At 35.6% G+C, this 20,709-nt stretch overlaps 1 protein-coding gene across 2 annotated transcripts in view; it reads left to right on the top strand.

Annotated features, from left to right (window-relative positions):
• Positions 1 to 20,709, top strand: part of LOC148602336 (integrin beta-1-like) — a 47,582-nt gene continuing 26,873 nt past the window's right edge. The window contains exons 1-5 of one of the 2 annotated variants that reach the window (XM_088551823.1): positions 1 to 161; positions 5,884 to 5,969; positions 14,655 to 14,756; positions 16,839 to 16,920; positions 18,503 to 18,634. In XM_088551823.1, the coding sequence (XP_088407949.1) occupies positions 104 to 161; positions 5,884 to 5,969; positions 14,655 to 14,756; positions 16,839 to 16,920; positions 18,503 to 18,634 (460 nt within the window). In that variant the 5' untranslated portion in view covers positions 1 to 103. Of the gene's footprint in view, positions 162 to 1,926; positions 2,140 to 5,883; positions 5,970 to 14,654; positions 14,757 to 16,838; positions 16,921 to 18,502; positions 18,635 to 20,709 lie in introns of those variants that run through there. The other variant, XM_088551822.1, reaches the window with a different exon arrangement.

The following is a 20,709-nucleotide window of genomic DNA, read 5'->3' on the forward strand; positions in this document are numbered from 1 at the left end:
CAATGTACTGTAACGAGTCATAGGAAATGACAACAATCCCGACCTTATATGTACACAGAAATATGTGTAGTAAAATACACATTGTTTTATTTCAACCTTAACGATGAAGAGTGTATTGACTTCATTATATGTGTTGGCAATTTTTACTTTCCATTGTGCAGGTAGGCTGTGAATGATTTGTTTTATAGTCAGAAGGATTTACTATGTAATGGGGTCAAAGTCCATTAACTTTCAGTTATTTCAATGCTTTTTATTACTTCTTTTTATTATAATTTTGGGCCACACTCAGGGGAGGGCCGGGGGTAACTTTTTTGTCGTTCATTCCCAGTTACACTTTATACACCAACTCTGTTGATTGCTGTCAAATTTAAAATGCTAAAACATCATACATGATGAAAAATTAGTACTTTTTTATGGACTGACAAAAGGCGAAAAAAGAATTGTATCTAAAAATATCATACAAGGAAAGTTTCTCTTATCATTTTTTCACTTGGTTTCCATTTGTATCATAAATTCATTTGAACCCACATATCTCGTTTTCCTCTTTGCATTCCTTTTTTACTTTCCATGTACTGTTGTACGAAGTCGATTCTTGGTATGCTACACTCACTGTATAAACGCATATTGAATGAACGCACGTTTTAATCATGTCTAAATAGTATTATATAAACAGTTTATTTTGACCATTTGGAATATGTCGAAAGTCGACACCATATACACTTACTTTACAAATAGCTGTCCAGAGGCGGATCCAGATGGGGTTTTGGGGATTGAAACGCCCTCCCCCTTTTGGAACATTTTGTCAATTTTATTCAATATTGCTCAAAATTGGACAACTATGAGTTTGATATTGCCTAGGACGCCCCCTTTTTCTGGAAATCCTTTTCAATTTTTCACCATCTCTGGATCTGCCCCTGCTGTTATTCTGATGGATCTCTTGTTACCATGGTAACGTTATATACGTTACCTTTTACGATTAAGGAATGTAAGCATCAGTTTGGCGTAATACGAGTAAATTATTGGTAAAATAAAGGTGAAGACCGACTTTATTTTTATCAAAATCAAAAGGAATCCTTTTTGCTTGAATATATATGTTATTGTTGTTTGTTTAAGGTTTTTTTAGCTATATTCCTCTTTTCCTTTGTAACGGAACACAAAATTATTATCTTCTAGCGATACTGTTGTCCTGTGTAAGTGTGTGGTTTTTAATTAGTGTGTCATTTTGTAAGTTTTCGGCTTAATTTCGTTCAGTTGCCATATTGTCTATGTTATGTTATTGAATCGAACATTTTCGTGCAGTATCTTATTACTTTCCCCATAAGCTACTTTGTTCTGCACTGTGGATGTTTATAACGCATGTCCGCCGTGACTTATCGATTGTTATTAACAAGTGCCTTTATTTAAGGAGCTATAAAATGTCTTTAAATTACAATATAACTTTACCATACGCGCTTCGCGTTAACTTTCTTTTTACTTGTTGTCAGTACTTTAATTTATGTTTAAGAAATCCGTCTTCCCATTTGAAACACTTTTCCCTACCGCTTTCCCGATCACCAACCCCATATTTCCCCAAAAATACATTAACATATATAAAAAATTTCAACATTATTCGATTTAAAAATAAATTAATGGATGGAGACTATATTTTATTCACGCAATTTTTAGTGTTCGTGTACCCTTCCACAACACATATTCATTTGAATTCATTGAATTCCAATGGTTTAACATCGATGCTTTCTTTCAATGGTTCAGCATCAACGCTCGTATGAATTGACAGTATGGGCTCTGTTCGCGTTAAGCAAGAGTGCGCATTAATAGGAAGGGCTTGATAAATATGATCTAATGAGTTTGACTGAATCACTCTACTCATTAAGTTAAACTTCCTGTATAAAAGAATTTAAACATCCGTAGATAAATACTTATGTTAACTACAACATAATTACTTTGAAAATAGTGTGTAAATCATGTTTGTTGTCAACCCGGAATTCGATATTCAATGTTCGATTTTATAGTGTGTAATACGGAAATTTATTAAGTATAGAAACTTCGTTTTTTCAAGTGTAACAGATAAGGAAATGGAAATTTCAAATGATGTGATGCATTTTTGGATGGTAGTATTGTTTTCTTTTTCTTTATGTTGTAAGTATGTGCATGGATTAATGGAATAGTTATATACATGTATTCACAAGTGTCTCTTCTTCAAAGTCCGGGTTTCGGGTCCATCTTGGCTTAAATGGCGGTCACTTTGGGTATGAAACATTGATACAACTGTTTTTAAAATCATGCATGTGTGCACGATATTAGTGTCAAGCTCTGTATGTGTAAGAGTCAGGCAGTGGGTGAAACATCGTAGAAAAGATAACCCATCAATGATTTAATTAATACCCACTTCCCCGTATTTTTCTCTCCCAGTTCCCCGCCCCTTCAACCACCGTTCCCCGTCCCCTCCACCACCATTCTCCACCCTTTCAACCACCGATTCACGTCCCCTTAGCCCTCATATCCCAATCTCTCTTTCCACTTGTCCTTCAAAGACAAATAACTCTGTCAATGAATGAAAAAGAAATTCCAAACATTTGCAGTGATGCAGAGATCAAATTGTGATCACTTCAAGTAGAGAATAATTGTATTGCTAGTCAGGCTTGCACTATAGGGAATGAAATACATTTTTAAGATTTCTACAATTTTGTTTGAGTCTGACTTCAATTAATCTATTCTCCACATTTTTATACTTAAACTTTTTAACATCGGAGATGGAAATGATTGATATCAGTGATAAGATCTAAGCGTTGGTTACGAAATGTTATGCAGTCGTTCTGCAGACATGCACAATTTGTCAATTATCCCATAAGTGCTTATAACTTACCATACGTCATAATAAAGCTTGTTATCAGGTGTTCCGAATGAACAGATCACGATCGAGAAACCAATCCACTGTTTTATTCCCCTTTGGCTCTTTATATGTTTTTTTTTACTTACATCACCAACGATGATAGCGAATCTAGTAGCCGCTGCACTGCGCACATCGGTTCATTCGGCACATTAATGGGTACTAACTTTGTGTAATCATTAACTCAAAAAGTATTTATATTAATAAGCAAAAATATTATGCACTGTGATAAATTTTTAGGATGAGCATTTCTTTTTATGGAGAAATTTCTATCATATTCTTTGGCATTCTGATCATGAGCATATGAGCAGCCATTTTCGTCACTTTATGTTGTGAATGGTGCCTATTTTTGGTAAATTAATCTGTAACTAATAAGTATTATACATTATTATTTAAACTTTGCATAGTCATTATACTTGTATACATACTGAAGATCACCTGAGCACCTTTCATTATGGAGAAATTCGTTCTTTTCTGTACATTTTTAGCATATTGAACTCATTTTTAAGACACTGGCGAATATATGACGGTGACACAGGTCCAGGCATGTGTATGGGTCTTTAAGAATGTCTCAAAAGAGCGGATGTTAACTCAGTTGAGTGGGACCTAAGTTCTTCTCGAGATTTATTTACATCATTTTAAAGGTGACGGTGACATCTTATTTTGTATAAAGTTAAACAGAGATTACCCTAGCAAGGACATACGGTAAATGCTGCTTTGCGGGTGTTTCTATGAAAGCAGAGGACGTTTACCCTACCGATGCATCTGGTCCATGCTCCCATGTTTTAGTGGAGTCCGAGTTGCTCATTTACTGTTGTTACTTTGTATGTATTATTTTCGTTATTTTATGTTTTATTGTTGTGTTTGTCTGTTTTTCATGCCTGGTCTTTTTCCCTGGATTACATTCTTTTGATTTCCGCTTGAATCTTGGTTCCCTTGATTACTCTTGAATGATTATATAAACTTACTAAAAAAATAAACCAGTGGATAAACTTGACATATGTAAGAAATACAAAATGTTCATTTAAGGAGACTTCCATCTGTGGGCAACTAATGCTAGGAGCATGAAAAGGACAACTAGTGAGAAATAAGTCACAGACCACCATAAAAATATAGGAGTTCAATAAAATATCAAGAAAGAACTCCTGTACTCAATTGGAACTATTCTGCCATTTCCGCTACACTAAAAAAACAGTGTAGCTAGAAAGTCTGAGGAGTTAAGATTGCTCCGGTACTCAGGAAGGACCCGACCGGTAGTGTCACTAAGTCAGAAAATAGCACGATAGTTTCCAACCTCTATCATTTCTGGCGTAGTCGCACATAGTACATGTATCAATCTATTGCGGTAATTGAATTGAATTAACCCCTAGTAGTTCTTTCGTCATTGAAAATTAAAATAGATGTCGATGGTTTACCATATTTGTAAACTTCCTGGGATTCACATATTAATTTCTTGATATCAATGTTAACCATACTAGAAATAATAACTCATGAAAGGGGATTAACTTGGATATACATGTAATGTTGGTTGTGCTGCCAAAAAGTATACATGTTACATACTTTTACAGCAAGTAAAACAGAAAACTTCATGAGTAAAGTCTTTATTATTTTGACTGTATATCCATTACCCGGTGAACACTATTAGGTATGACTCATGGTTCATATAGATTTTGAAAAGGGGGATTACAGGCTATTATTTGTTCCCCTTTGCCTAAATTTTGCACTGAATTAACAACATTTTACCATCCGCAACTGTAACTGAGAAATTATCCATATGTATAGGAATCAATGCTAGAAAGAAACAAAGTATAATTTACCGTTCTTCAGGCAGTGAAATGTCATTATTTTAAAAGTTTTGTGGTCGTTAATGGGATCTGGTTCACTGGACTTTTAATTGATCCTCAATGGGCATGACAGTTATCTTCTTACCATCTTAGTATCATTGCGAATAATCATAACGCACAGTTGTATTTGTATCCAGCTGTTGTCTAGAGATTTAAACATCGTAGAAAAAGAAACTCTCCGTAAGGTCCTTTATAAAGGTCCTAAGTACCGTCAACCAAACTCTATGAATTGGAATTAAAACTTTAAAATTTTTATGGATGCCGTGGAGGACTGTGCAAGAAAATGGATAAAACGAGCAGAAGACGTCGGTGATTCGTGATTCGTTGTCAGAGTGGGCGAAGGTAGCGAGGTTTTTAATTTTAACGCGGATGAAAGTTTTATGTAGACCAACGAGTGTCAATGCTACTACGGTTTTCAAAGACACCGATGTAGCAAAATCATTGTCTCCTATACATTATAAATGTGCTGTCGTTCCAGCAGACAAAACCCAAAACAACATTGTGTTTGTCTGCAAAACACATTACTTCCAGTGTTTATTATCAGCGGTAGACATAGAAAATAACAGCAGTTATAAGACCTATACTGCCACTACACTCTCCAGGACAGAATAACAACCAATCTACAAAAGAAAACAGTGACTATAAATGTCCCTATTTAAACATCAACCCCCCCCCCCAAAAAAAAAAAAAAAATACTGACATAATTCAACTAATATAAGAAAACATTAACTGTGGGGAAAGCGATCGTTGAATCCTTAGTTGAACACCCTATGCCTTACTATATAACAAGACTCAATTCCATATGTTCATGGTAACTTTAAATAAATTCACTGGGTTTGCTGAATTAGGAATATCAAGATTCTCCCACTCGAGATTATTTAGGCAACTGTAACGGGAGAACATGATTTGACTCATAAAATTATACTCCGCCACCGAGGATCGAACCCTAGACCGCTAGGTGACAAGCCAGCGACAAACCGATTCGGCCAGTGGATTAATTCTTTAGCGAATCCGTTTGTCGCTGGCTTGTCACGGAGCGGTCTAGGGTTCGATCCTCGGTTTAGCCAAATCGGTACCACATCCTGTCTGATGCTAATAAAAACAGGTAATGCTACTTAAATGTTTATGAAACAAATATTTATTTTACAGATAAATATGTAGACGGGCAGTGTGCTGGAGCTCGGTGTGGGGAGTGTATCGTCAGTGGGCCTGACTGTGTGTGGTGCCGTAAAGTTGTAAGTAGATTGCTGTTTTGTAAATGATTATAATCCCAAAAGTTAAAGTGATTTTTTTTCAAATTTTTAGATGAATATAAACCCTACTTGTACAATGTACATGTAGGTACATTGTACATGTATCTTAGAACAAATGAAGTTTTGTTCAGTTTGCACAGGTTAATTTTTATATAATGTCCCAGCACCTCCCTTTTTCTGAAGAACCCTGGCTGGCACCCCTCCTTTTCAAAGTGTTTGGATCCATCCCTGTTCTCAACTAAAATTAAATACTTTTAGTGCATGATTTTAAAATAATTTATAGGACTGTCCTACATTGTTCACCCAGGCCAATAAATACTAGTCTTAGGTTGTCTGGGCCTTTCAGACCTTACTTGGGGAGGTAGACCTAGGGTAAGGGACACAACTCTTAAAAATCATTTGAACGTTTGTATTCAGCATTTTACATCAATCTTATGTAAGCATCTAATTAACTTGGATTCATTTTATTCTGCTTCAAATGAAAGCTTGAGAGGCTTTGGTGAAATTGAATATGATGCAATCATATCACTGATTTTCATAGTTATGTCCCTTACCCTAGGTCTACCTTCTTAAAATTGCGTTTACACTTATTGAAGACTTTTTGGCAATCTTTAAAAATATTTATACTTTTGGAGATCGGTTATGTACGGGTGCATTGGTTGCCTTTCACCATTCTTTTTTCCACAGTCAGTTTTGCAGTGCTGCACAATTTTTTTAACTATGGTATTGGAAGTTAATTTTATTTGAATTGTATTATTAACACTGTGTTAAAAGTTTGGGCAAAAGTTTTAAAGATATATGTTATACCAGGAAGCACTGTGCTAGATGTAGTTGAAATTCATGGGGAGGATAATTTGACATACTGAATGCGTATGCACTCAAATCAGTGTTCTAGAATTTTTCAAAATGTTAGGTGTCCGTAGGAAAACTAATTGAAAATAAGCTTTTCCATATTTGAAGTTTGTTTCCACACTTAACAAATCTTTTAAAAATTCAAGTTTTCTACTCACTAAAGGGAAAAAATATAACAAACAACTTTCCCTCGGGTGACAGAAAAGTTGAATCCAAGAACACTGTTAATAATAGAAAGTAGTAAAAAGACAGACTCATCGTTGTCTGCATGTTTCTTAGATGGACTTGTACTAGAAATTTTACAACTTCATCTTAGAATTAAGGGATGCCTATTTCATAAGTAGGGGATTGTAGGGGGGGCTGGCTATTTCATACTTAGGGGCTGTAGGGGGGCTGGCTATTTCATACAAAGGGGGTTGTAGGGGGGGGGGCTGGCTATTTCATACTAAGGGGGTAGTAGGGGGGACTGGCTATTTTTGTAAATAAGTATCTTGGTCTGGAAACAATTTGGGAACTACTGTACAGTATAATGAAAAATAAATAATCTGGCTGTATAGCATTTGAAAATGAATTTTCTTATTCAAATATTTTTAAAATATTCTACCCCAACCAAAACTGCCAGCCTCCTTTCAGGATCTAATGGTCATTCCATGACTCTACCAGCTGATAAGAACTTGCATATACGGGGCTGTTTCTTATTTCACCCTTAAACATGCACTTAGCAAGATATTATTTACATGTTACGAAAAGATATATGCATTACAACAGTGCATTATGTATACTTGTGTATTTTTGAAGATACTCCAAGGAAGTGGAAGCATAATACGTAATGTTGTAATAATTCTAAAAACACTTGTCTAAAGTAAAGGTGTTTCCTGTAATGTTTTAAACAAGTTGAGGAAGTTACAACTTGACATACTTAAAATATTGAACAAATTCTATATTTATTAATTATCAACTTACATGTATGACATATGTTTTTAAAAGTATAAAATGTACATTACTGAAGTTTTAATGGAAAGCTCTTTGTGTTAAATATAGGTAAAATAATGCAAATTTTGATGGGTAAAGCACTTTGCTGCAAACCAAAAAAAACTGGCAACACTGCCAAATGAATGGGAAACCCAAAATAGTATGAAAATTTCCCCAACAAACAGAAATTATTTTTGCTACACAGAAATATGAGACAGGTGTAACCTTTAAGAGGACAGTTGAATCTATTGAAATATTTATGCCTTTTACATTGATACATTAAATAGGATGTATTTTTCTTCTTAATTTGACAAAAAATTTAAGATGTGAGTGAGGGTGTACATTGAGCATCTGTTAAGTAGTAAAGACCCTCACTCTGTGTTACAGGTTTTACTTCCTGTCAGACAGAAATCAGGCTGCAGGTGCTTTAAAGGTCATAGGTTAACTTTGTATTGATTACTTTTGTGAGGACTTTGTCCTCTATCAGTGCAATTTTTTATAGGTAGCATAATAGTTAAGTGTTAGTTTTTGTAAGAATCAGGCAAAATGGGAAAAATCAGACATATGCATGTCAGAAACCCACCAATTTGACAATATAATTTCACTCAAGAATGACTTTTCTATTTGAAAAGACCACTATTCAATATCTGCACCACCAGATTTGCTCAGAAATTTAGGAATTTCAAATTATCATTTTCAGTGCTTTTCAATGAAATTATAACTCACTTTACCTAAATGATGTGTAAAATCTTGCCTTTTTTAATTGATTCTGATGGTGCAAATAGTCCAATTTAACTTTCAAAACCATGGTGGTTTTTTTCAAACCAATTCTTTCACCCATTGCCTGATTCTTACATGCAGAGACTGATACTTATTGATAGTGATCCTCATAAACACTGCTCTTCTAATAAGGCAAAATTTAAAAGATGTGTGTTTCCTATTACACTATCAACCCTTTTTTTCTTCAGCTAAAAAGAAAAACTTAAAAATTTTCTGTCAAATGAACTTATTGTCAAATTTTGGGGTTTTGAAGATTACAAAGCTGAAATCATTTTCTTGGATCTAATTATTTGTTTAAGAATTAAACTTTTGTCATGAAAATAAAATAGAAAAAACATTGAAGTGATCGAAAGTTTAAATTTATCCTGAAATCATTGTCTTATATACAAATAAATGGTGTTGAATACAGAGCTGTGCTGCATTTTGCATAATTTAAAGTATGACTTAAAAAAAAAGATGGTTTACTTGGTAAAACAATCATTTAACAATGAAACCTACACGTATCTTACCTCAACCACTTGAGGACTTTCATACTAAAATTAATCATTGGAACTGGTTCCCCACTGACACTGTCTCGTGTTGGAAATTTTTAAGCATTTTTCACAGACAATTTAGTAACTTTAACCAAAAACCCCCACAAATCTTACATTTTATATGGGAGATTCTACCCTTACTGAAGTCTGTGTCTGTGCTACCCTTACTGCAGTCTGTGTCTGTGCTACCCTTACCGCATCTGTGTCTGTGCTACCCTTACTGCAGTCTGTGTCTGTGCTACCCTTACTGCAGTCTCTGTCTGTGCTACCCTTACTGAAGTCTGTGTCTGTGCTACCCTTACTGCAGCCTGTGTCTGTGCTACCCTTACTGCATCTGTGTCTGTGCTAACCTTACTACAGTCTGTCTGTGCTACCCTTACTGCAGTCTGTGTCTGTGCTACCCTTACTTCAATCTGTGTCTGTGCTACCCTTACTACAGTCTGTGTCTGTGCTACCCTTACTACAGTCTGTCTGTGCTACCCTTACTGTAGGCCCAAGGGTCTGACCTACATGTACCATTTCTGAGATTTCTGATAAATACTTGTATCAAACTTGTATTCAATATTCACAAGCCATCATTTGTTTTTAGTAGGGTCACAGACACAGACTGCAGTAAGGGTAGCACAGACACAGACTTCAGTAAGGGTAGCACAGACACAGACTGCAGTAAGGGTAGCAGACACAGACTGCAGTAAGGGTAGCACAGACACAGACTGCAGTGTGTGTGCTACCCTTACTACAGTCTGTCTGTGCTACCCTTACTGTAGTCTGTGTAAGATTTGTGGGGGTTTTTGCCCTTACTGAAGTCTGTGTCTGTGCTACCCTTACTGCAGTCTGTGTCTGTGCTACCCTTACCGCTTCTGTGTCTGTGCTACCCTTACTGCAGTCTGTGTCTGTGCTACCCTTACTGCAGTCTCTGTCTGTGCTACCCTTACTACAGTCTGTGTCTGTGCTACCCTTACTGCAGTCTGTGTCTGTGCTACCCTTACTGAAGTCTGTGTCTGTGCTACCCTTACTGCAGCCTGTGTCTGTGCTACCCTTACTGCATCTGTGTCTGTGCTAACCTTACTACAGTCTGTCTGTGCTACCCTTACTGCAGTCTGTGTCTGTGCTACCCTTACTTCAATCTGTGTCTGTGCTACCCTTACTACAGTCTGTGTCTGTGCTACCCTTACTACAGTCTGTCTGTGCTACCCTTACTGTAGTCTGTGTCTGCTACCCTTACTGCAGTCTGTGTCTGTGCTACCCTTACTGAAGTCTGTGTCTGTGCTACCCTTACTGCAGTCTGTCTGTGCTACCCTTACTGCAGTCTGTGTCTGTGCTACCCTTACTGCAGTCTGTGTCTGCTACCCTTACTGCAGTCTGTGTCTGTGCTACCCTTACTGAAGTCTGTGTCTGTGCTACCCTTACTGCAGTCTGTGTCTGTGACCCTACTAAAAACAAATGATGGCTTGTGAATATTGAATACAAGTTTGATACAAGTATTTATCAGAAATCTCAGAAATGGTACATGTAGGTCAGGCCCAAGGGTCTGGAAATCTTGACAGCCCATGCTAGACATTTTATCAAACTTCAGCTGACATTTTTGTCAGTCTTTTACATAAATGTTTGTCATGAAAATAAAATAGAAAAAACATTGACGTGATCGAAAATTTAAATTTATCCTGAAATCATTGTCTTATATACAAATAAATGGTGTTGAATAACGAGCTCTGCTGCATTTTTTATGTGTACATTTTTACTTGTATTTTGTATGCCATATATGTGAGCCTATATTTCTAGGACAACTAACTTTCCCAATAAACATCTATCCTATGAACATCAGCATTGTATGGGCTGTAAATCTATATAATGCCATATATGTGTACCCATGGGCTATATTTCTGTTTTTTGTTTATCAGCTTCTCATCAGGATGTAAACATTACGAAATGGTTAATCTTATCCTGGTCTATATTTATACAATGGCTAATTTAAAGTATGACTTAAAAAGATGGTTTACTTGGCAAAACAATCATTTTACAGTGAAACCTACACGTATCTTACCTCAACCTCTTGAGGACTTTCATACTAAAATTAATCATTGGAACTGGTTCCCCCACTGACACTGTCTCATGTTGGAGATTTTTAAGCATTTTTCACAGACAATTAAGTAACTTTAACCAAAAAACCCCACAAATCTTACATTTTATATGGGAGATTCTTATTTTTTCATTGATTTTGTGGGAGTCTTCCCCTTAATGTTGGAGGGCTTTCAATTGGTTCAGTTTGACAAATGTTCAGTTCACCAAAGTTAAAAATACATTTAAACTGATATAAAAAGATATTAAAAAAATGTCTGGTTTGGACAGATTTTCAGATAATTCAGGGGACAGTTTGAGTAGTTTTCACTGTATCAGTATAAATATATAGCTAGATGTTAGAGCATAACAAAGAAATTTCAAGACATTTCAATTTACCATAGTTTTTCGGTCTCTAATAGGACAAGTTGAAGGTTTACCCCAGGGTGTCTGTGCTACCCTTATTTAAGTCTGTGTCTGTGCTACCTTTACTGCAGTCTGTGTCTGTGCTACCCTTACTGCAGTCTGTGCCTGTGCTACCCTTACTACAGTCTGTGTCTGTGCTACCCTTACTGAAGTCTGTGTCTGTGCTACCCTTACTACAGTCTGTGTCTGTGCTACCCTTACTGCAGTCTGTGTCTGTGCTACCCTTACTGCAGTCTGTCTGTGCTACCCTTACTGCAGTCTGTGTCTGTGCTACCCTTACTGCAGTCTTTGTCTGTGCTAACCTTACTGCAGTCTGTGTCTGTGCTACCCTTACTGCAGCCTGTGTCTGTGACACTACTAAAAACAAATGATGGTTTGTGAATATTGAATACAAGTTTGTTACATGTATTTATCGGAAATTTCAGAAATGGTACATGTAGGTCAGGCCCAAGGGTCTGGGAATTTTGACAGCCCATGCCAGACATTTTATCAAACTTCAGCCAACATTTTTGTCAGTCTTTTACATGTTCAGATCGAAAATAAACTTAAAAAACGTTTGTATGTACTTCTTTTAAGATAAATATTGGAAAGTGTGTTATTTCATCACATACTCTGTCTTTTACAAAACTGTCTTTTACAAAATATCAGAGCGAGTGATCGAGTTTGGTTTATTCCACAGGCCATTGGCTCGTAACAGATCTACTCATGTACTATGCTTGAATATGTTTGATGATATAGTAACACCCCCTTCCTGTTTGTTTTAATTTCTGGATTTGCGCTGCAGTGAGTGGCTAGACAGGTTTTTGGGAACAAATTTCTACTGTATATAGTTCTGAGTATATGCTTTTGGTCTTTGACTCTTCTTTCACACTTTAAAATGAAAAAAATGAAAAAAAATTATATTCCTTATACCTATCTACCCATTACATTTTATGACTATTTTGGCCCAAGTACTGTTAAAGTCTAGATTGTTTTCCCATTAACTCAATGTAAAATGTTTTTAAAAAATAAAATAATTTCCTAACCTCCATGTACCATAACTACTCTACTGCTTTCTTGCTGGTTGCAGGAAACAAGACTATAATTCTTTTGGCTTAAGTATTACAAATGTACATGTACTATATTTAGAGTACATGTATGCTTGCCAAGTTTTTTATATACTTGACATCTTATACATTGTAAGTCTGTCTGTGATCTCATAGACCTAGGAAAGTTCTTAACTTACCTTGAATTTTTATGGCAATCATCACGAACTCGTGGATCGTTACGGTGTATTAATTCACACCATGAAAACTGATTTGCTCAATATGTCATAGTTTTCCTTTCCTCTTTTGTCGACACTGGACTTCTTATAAGCTACTTTGTGGGTGTTTCTAGAAAAGCAAAGGACACTTACTCTATTGGTGCACCTGGTCCATGCTTCCAATTTTTAGTGGAGTCCGACTTGCTTATTTACTTTTGTTACTTTGTGTGTATTGTTTTGTTCATGGATTACATTCTTTTGATTTCCGCTAGAATCTTGGTTCACTTGATTACTGTTGCCACACTGTTTTTTTGTGTTTATATATCTCCAAAATCTTTAGGTTTAGCCAAATTCTGAAGGAGCTTAAGTGTTCAGTATGATGAGGTCTATATGTGGTCAAATTCTCATTTTAATCTGATAAGTCATGTTGGAGTTATTCCCTTTTTTCAACATTTTTTTGCTATTTTTTTTAGCTGTTGTTTCTTTCAAAAATCTTCTCTTCTGATACTACTTGAGCAGTGGGAACCAAATTTGGTGTGAATGTTCTGTTGGGTATTTTTCATAAAACTGATGTAGTGATTTTTGATCTGTGGAAAAACATGGAAGCCATTACTGAAAATAATTGATAGATTGATTGTTGGGGTTAAACACCCGAGCAGCAATATTTCAGCTATGTTCAGGTGATGTACATGAAAAGATGATAAAATAAACATGAAATGATGAAGATGAAATGAAAAATGGGATGGGACACAAGGATAATAGGGCGACAAATTTTGATTAAGGAGGGATGGGTAGGGTTAGGCTATTTAGCCTCCTGTGGTGGAACACATAGGTTCCTACTCCTATCGAATACCACAGCCAGGTTCTTTCCCATGCGAGGAACATGGCATCTTTCCCAACAGGGTGCTCCAATATGGTTTGTCGTCAGGTTTTCCATAGTATAGCCTGACTATCCCAGCATGTAACATGCCAGTGGTACCCCTTTCCACCAGAGTGCAATAGCAATAGCCCCCCACTATGCTTCTGAGCACTATGTAGTCACCTTTTACAACAAGCTTAGTGTCGCTGCAGGTCTTTCATCTGTGGCAACATCCCTTCAGCACCTGCGTATGGAGTGTTCATATCACAACTCAAACCAGAGTTTGCCGAAACTATGCAGACTTTTAGTATCACACTAGAATTCTAACAAATAGGCTTTTGGAATAGGGTTATGTTGCTACAACACTGAAGTCATCACTACAGTTTTATGGTCGTCATCATGAACTCATGGATCATTATGGTGTATCCATCTGTGCCTTGAAAACTGATTTATTCAATGTGTCATAGTTTTCTTTACCTCTTTTGTCTACCCCGGATTTGACTTTTTATGAGTAACTCTGCGGCAGTTTCTACAAAAGCAGAGGACGCTTACCCTACCGGTGCACCTGGTCCATGCTCCCAGTTTTTAGTGGAGTCCGAGTTGCTCATTTGCTTTTGTTACTTTGTATGTATGATTTTAGTTACTTCATGTTCTTTGTTGTGTATTTCTGTTTTCCATGTCTGGGGGAGAGGGATTCCATGCTTTTGTTGCTCCTTTGTGTCAAAATTTTGCAAAATATTTTTGCAAAATTTTCAAAAAGGTGTTCCAATCCCTTGACAAACTTCCTCTGGATTTGCCTTAGGTATAAGCCCTCAAAGCTGAATAAATAATATAATATAACTAAATATATATAAATAATTTATATAACTAATTTATATTGAAATTATTGAAGTATTGAAATATCCTCTAAACTAATGGTTCTTTGGGTGTTTTATTTTTTTCAGAATTACAATGGAACACGATGTGATAGGGAGGCAACATTGAATGCCAATGGCTGTTCAGGATATATTGTACAACATCCACAATCATCCCTCATAACTCACAGGGTAAGAGTATTTTGTGTAATGTATGTTAGCATCTTCCATTAAATTAATTGTACTTATTTGTTATATACATGAACAAATGAGTATGAAAGTATTATTGTTTATGGGTTACCAATTTTCGTTGGTTATGTAAACTAGAAATTTGGTTTCCAACGAAAAGCAAATGTCCCTTTCATTTATAAGATAGAGTAGTAAATTCCACAAAGTTCACAACTTGACAAACTGATCATTATTCCTTTAACCACGAAAATTGGTACCCACAAATAAACATACAATGTACTTTCACAGTACAATGAAATCTTGCCTGGTGTATTATTGTACATCTTAAATTGGCTGCATTCAAATTCTGTCATGCACCCCCAAATTTTACGAGTTATCTATCTTGCTTTTTAAGGTAATTTGAGACAATACTGAAGTAAGAATTACTGGTATGTAAACATAGCCTCCTTTAAGAATTTGAAAATTTATGGAAATAATGTATTTGTGTGTGTATATGCACACTAAGTGTTTGACAAAGCTTTTTTGTGGGTTCCCTTGGACTCCTCCTCTCTTTAGGTGTTTCTTTGGATCCACTGCTGGAAAGTATATTTATCTTTTGAGGATTGTTTTCAAATATTTTTTGATATACATGTAAATGACTATGGGTCAGTTTACTCTGAATAAACCGTGGAGTGGTATATTTACGGTTGCTGCGTAAGCCAACCCAAAGTATATGAAATTGTACCATAAGATTTTGTAACACATACATAAGGTAAAACTGATTTTTGGGTTGTGACTTTTGTCCCATGTTGTTAAACTGGTCCAAATATCATTGTGTCCTGAAACTAAACTTCATTAAATTTCAACAGTATACAGATTCTAGACGTTTTGTGACATCTTAATTTTCCACTGTATTTCTATTATAAATATGATGTCATGGATGTAGAAATTTATTTTAAAAGGGGGCAGTAATTGAGCCACCTGCCTCCTCTTGTTTTCCGTTCAAAGCTGTCAACTGCTTATAATATATATTACAATATATGGCATTTCTAAGGGGTGAAATGTTAGCCTGGAATCTCCTTTTTCTCTCTTTTCCTTTTGAGCTCAACTGAACCGAAAGTTCCAGAGAACTTATGCCATCACATTGTGTCTGTTATCCACAAACCTTTTTTTAACATTTTGCTTAGCTACATGAAACCACTCGACCAATTTTGGCCAAGCTTGGCAGAAATGATGTACACATGAGCCTTTATAAAACTGGCTCTCCTTGATAAAAGAAGATGGCCGCCAGAGGCCATTTCAGCTTTTGATTGGCCAATTTTCAAAGATCATCTTCTCTGAAACCACACGTGCAAATTATTTTGAAACTTAATAGGTTTATGACCTCAATGCTATCTTCAAATGATCCACTTTTTTGTGGCTCAGCGGTTTGCTGTGATCACTCGAAGTTGCCATTGAAATCCTATGGGGAAACACATTTTGGCCTATATCTTTGCTTTTATTGAGCCAGTGGTGACTGAACTCGACAGGAATGATAATAGGGACAACTTCAACATCTGATATAGTTTATGATCCGTTTGATTAAACAAGATGGATGCCAGGGGCCATTTAAGCTTTTGATTGATCAACTACTCTGAAACCACATGTGCCAATGTTTTGAAACATGATAGAGTTAATGATCTCAATGTGTTCTACAAACGATCCAATTTTTGTGGGGTACAGGTGGCTGTGGCCGCTCAAAGTTGCCATTGAAACCCTATGGGGAACACATTTTGCCTAATATCTTTGCTTTTACATAGCCAATAATGACCAAAATTGGCAGAAATGATAAAATGGACAATTTCAATATCTGATAAATTTGTTGTTCTGCTTGATTAAACAAGATGGTCATAAACGGTCATTTGAGCGTTAAATGATCAGATGATATGACCACATGATTTCAAGTTCTCCTGATGAGCAATTCAGGCTCTCTAGAGCCTGTAGTTTTTAAAAATCTGGATATATCCCTGTCAATTTCAAGTGAAGAAATGACTTGCAACCTTGACATTATATCAAATTTAAATTGAAGCTGTAAATTGTTAAAGAGCAATGAAATTGTATTTTTAGGATGATACTCTGCAAGATGGTGGACCTGGAAGAGAACCCATACAGTTACAACCCCAAAATGTTACCATAAAATTAGTACCCAGTGAGTATTTTTAATGTAGTACATGTAAGTACTATACATTTATAGCCCCAAGATGTCTCCATAAGACTAGTACCCAGTGAGTATTCTAGAGTGTAGTGTGTACCATACTCTTGTGGCCTCAAAATGTCACCATCGAACTACATGTAGTACCCAGTGAGTATTTCAGAGTGCAGTGAGTACTATACACTTGTGGCCCCAAGATGTCACCATTAAACTACATGTAACGCCCAGTAGTTATTCTAGAATGTAGAGAGTACTATACACTTATGGCCCAAAGATGTCACCATTGAACCACATGTACCAGTAGTACCCATTGAGAATTCCAGAGTGTAGTGAGTACATATACTTACGGCCTAAAGATGTCACCATAAAACTTGTACCCTTTGAGTATTTTAAAGTTTGATAAGTACATGTACCATACAGTTACAACTCTAAGATATTGCCATGAAACCAGTAAGTAGACTGTTCCATACAGATGTGTTTGGGTTGGTGCAGTAACCATACTTAATGGGATATTAATGAAGTGCCCTTTTCTGTCAGATTTCCCAATGTTAAGATGTTAATGCTTGCATGATGGGCCTTCTAATTTGTCTTGCTAAATCACTTATATTAATATAGTGATGTTTATTTATAAGCTCCATAGGTTTCATTTGTTTATCTGCACTTTTTCATCTGTAGTTAACTTTTCTTTGAAAATCTCCTCGCAAACCACTGAATAGAATTTGATAAAACTTGGTGACAGTCATCCTTGACAGGTCTGCTCCCAAATTTATATCTGTTATGGTTCCTCACACGAAAACATGGCTGCTGTTTCTAAAAATAAACTAAAGGTGTATCAACATGTACTTTTGTTTATATCTTTAAAGCCATAACAGATTGAAGAAATCTGAGACATATCAGACTCTTTTGGTTCGGAGAGATCTGTCTCTCCTGAAAATTTTGAGATCATCCTTTGACCAAATTTGAAGTTATTGCCTTTTTTTGGCAGTTTTTGCCTATTATTTAGAAAATAAATATGTCCTTTGCTGTCACAATAATTACTGATGAAAAAGTCTAATTTGTTGAAAAGGGAACCTAATAATGCTTCCGACTTCGCTGGGACTTAAGGTCTTCCTCATGTTATTTTGACAAAAGCTTTATATAGGTATTTTATAGTTTAATTTTATAGGTTATGAAATACTATTGTTTATATTAAAATGCTACATAGGAAATTATCAATGCATTATCTGTATCACATGCTGTATAATCTGGATTCTTGAAGTATCTGTATTAACATTAGGGCCTCTTTACCAAATGCAGATATTGATTAAGTTTGAGGATGTTGCAACATATGATATACAGATTTTGTGATGTAATTTACACTTTAATCATATATTTACATTTTTATACTAGGAGAGTATTATAGTATACAGACTGTCCAAAGAGACAACAATAATTATAGAGAATTTTGAGTAAGGGAGAAAGAAAGAAGGTTGTGAAGACATGATGCTTGCTGCAGGTCAAACATTTTAGGCTTTATCAGGTTTTTAAAACTGTTGTATTTACTACTACCAGTAAATATGATATTGATATTTGTTTACAGATAAGCAGTATACATTCAATTTTAAATACAGAGTTGCTGAAAACTTTCCTGTGGATATATATTTCCTGGTAGATCCATCATACACCATGAGGACCCTCAGAACACAGCTAGCTCAATTAGCCAATCAAATAGGTTTGTGTTCATTAGGCATAATGAAAAAAATTCCTTGATTTTCATCCCTACCCAATCCAATTTTTGTTTCTACAAAATTCTGGAAATATTTTGTGTCTTGGTCAAAATTGATTTTTAATAATTTTTATTTGGTAACTCCCATTTTGTTAATCATATTTTTTGCTGCTCTTTCTTAGAAATATGGTTCCATATTGACGAAAATTAGTATTGGTGTAGCATAATTCACATAAAAATTAGATAGAGCATGTGCTTATAAAATCAATCACCAAGCACAGACAGAGATGAGGATAACAACAATGCTACTTATTCAGCATGACAGTTACTATAGGAAAAATGAAAAATGGTATTCATACCCCACCCAAATTTTTCAGAAAATTGGATGAGAAATTTAAGAATTTTTTTTTGTCATGGCCTTAGCAAAAAATTATGTCTGTTTCCTATTACACCTTTGAAAAAAATAGGTATGGATTTTTTACATTGATTCTATGAGAGAGTAATCAAGGGAACCAAGGTTATAGCAGTAATCAAGAGAATGTAATCCAGGGACAAAAACTAGACATGGAAAACAGACATACACAACAAAGAACATAAAGTAACTAAAATCATACATAGAAAGTAACAAAAGCAAATGAGCAATTAGACTCCACTAAAATCTCGGAGCATGGACCAGGTGCACCGGTAGGCTAAGCGTCCTCTGCTTTTCTAGAAACACCACCGAGTTACTCATAAAAAAGTCAAGTCCGTGGTGGACATAAGAGGTAAGGAAAACTATGACACGTTGAACAAATCAGTTCATGATGACGGCCATAAAACTTCAGTAGTGATGACTTCAATCTTGCAGCAACATAACCCTGTTCCAGAAGCCTATTTGTTAGAATTCTAGCGTGATACATAAAGTTCGTGTAGTTTCAGCAAGCCCTGGCATAATGTATGAGTTGTGATATGAACACTCCATACGCAGGAGCTGAAGGGATTTGCCACAGATGGAAGGAAAGTTGACAATTCTGATTGAAAAGTCATCACATTTGTCATAAAATTTGGTCAGTAGTTTTCCTTTACCATCGATTTCTAAGTGTTGGTCAAGATATGAGGCTTACTTCACAGTGTCTGTAGTATCCTTTATCTCAAGTTCTTTGGGGTAGATACGATGTATCAAATCCCCAAAATTAGGATAATACGTCATCTATATGGCGGAAACTGAGATTAAATGATATAGCTAAACAATATTCTTTCTTTCGGATCAGATCACCTATAAAGTCAGCCTCATAAGATTGAAGGAATAGGTCAGCAAGTAGAAGAGCACAATTTGTTCCCATTGAAATGCCGACCATTTGTTGAAAAACGTGTCCACCACACTGGACAAATATGTTGTCAATTAAAAATTCCAGCATTTTGTAAACATCTTCTTCTGTATATTTGAAAGATAATTTTGGGATTATTTCTTACAAAGTATGAGGAATCCCTACCAAGAACTATATATTTGTATCTAGGTGAACCATCTTTTTTGGAAAAACAATGATGTATAATGTTTTTAAGTTGGGATTTTGACTGATTATGGGGAATAGAAGTATACAGTGTGTAAAAATCATAGATTTTAATGCTATTACATTCTGATAATAGTCTTGAACTGATTGTCCCCAAAAGATCTTTCAAATTTTTCAGGATCCACATTGAATTAATACCACTACGGGAGTAACAAGTGTTGTGGTAGGACTGCAGAACCTCTTTAACAGTGTTAATTGAAAAATTACTTTAAAAAGTTTCAAGATTACCTTTTTTCAGTCGAAATATGTAGGATGAGTATTAAGGGTAATAGGAAACGCGCATATTTTTCACTTTGCCTTAATGATTATATTCCCAATTGATTTCTCGTTTGTTTCCTCCCATTTTTTACAAATAACTTAATTCCGTAGGGGATTAAAAAGTCTCATGCAGTAGATTAAATTCATTAGTCAAATTTAAGGTCATGACCTCACAAATAAGAAAATTTATCAACTTTTTAGGCTGTATATTTGACACTGTTAGTGCACATGTATATTTGACACTGTTAGTGCACATACAGTCTTTTGCTTTGC

The sequence above is a fragment of the Perna viridis genome, chromosome 11 (assembly GCF_037379345.1).
Source record: "Perna viridis isolate PV_CMFRI_1.1 ecotype Kerala chromosome 11, ASM3737934v1, whole genome shotgun sequence".
Lineage (NCBI taxonomy): Eukaryota > Metazoa > Mollusca > Bivalvia > Mytilida > Mytilidae > Perna > Perna viridis.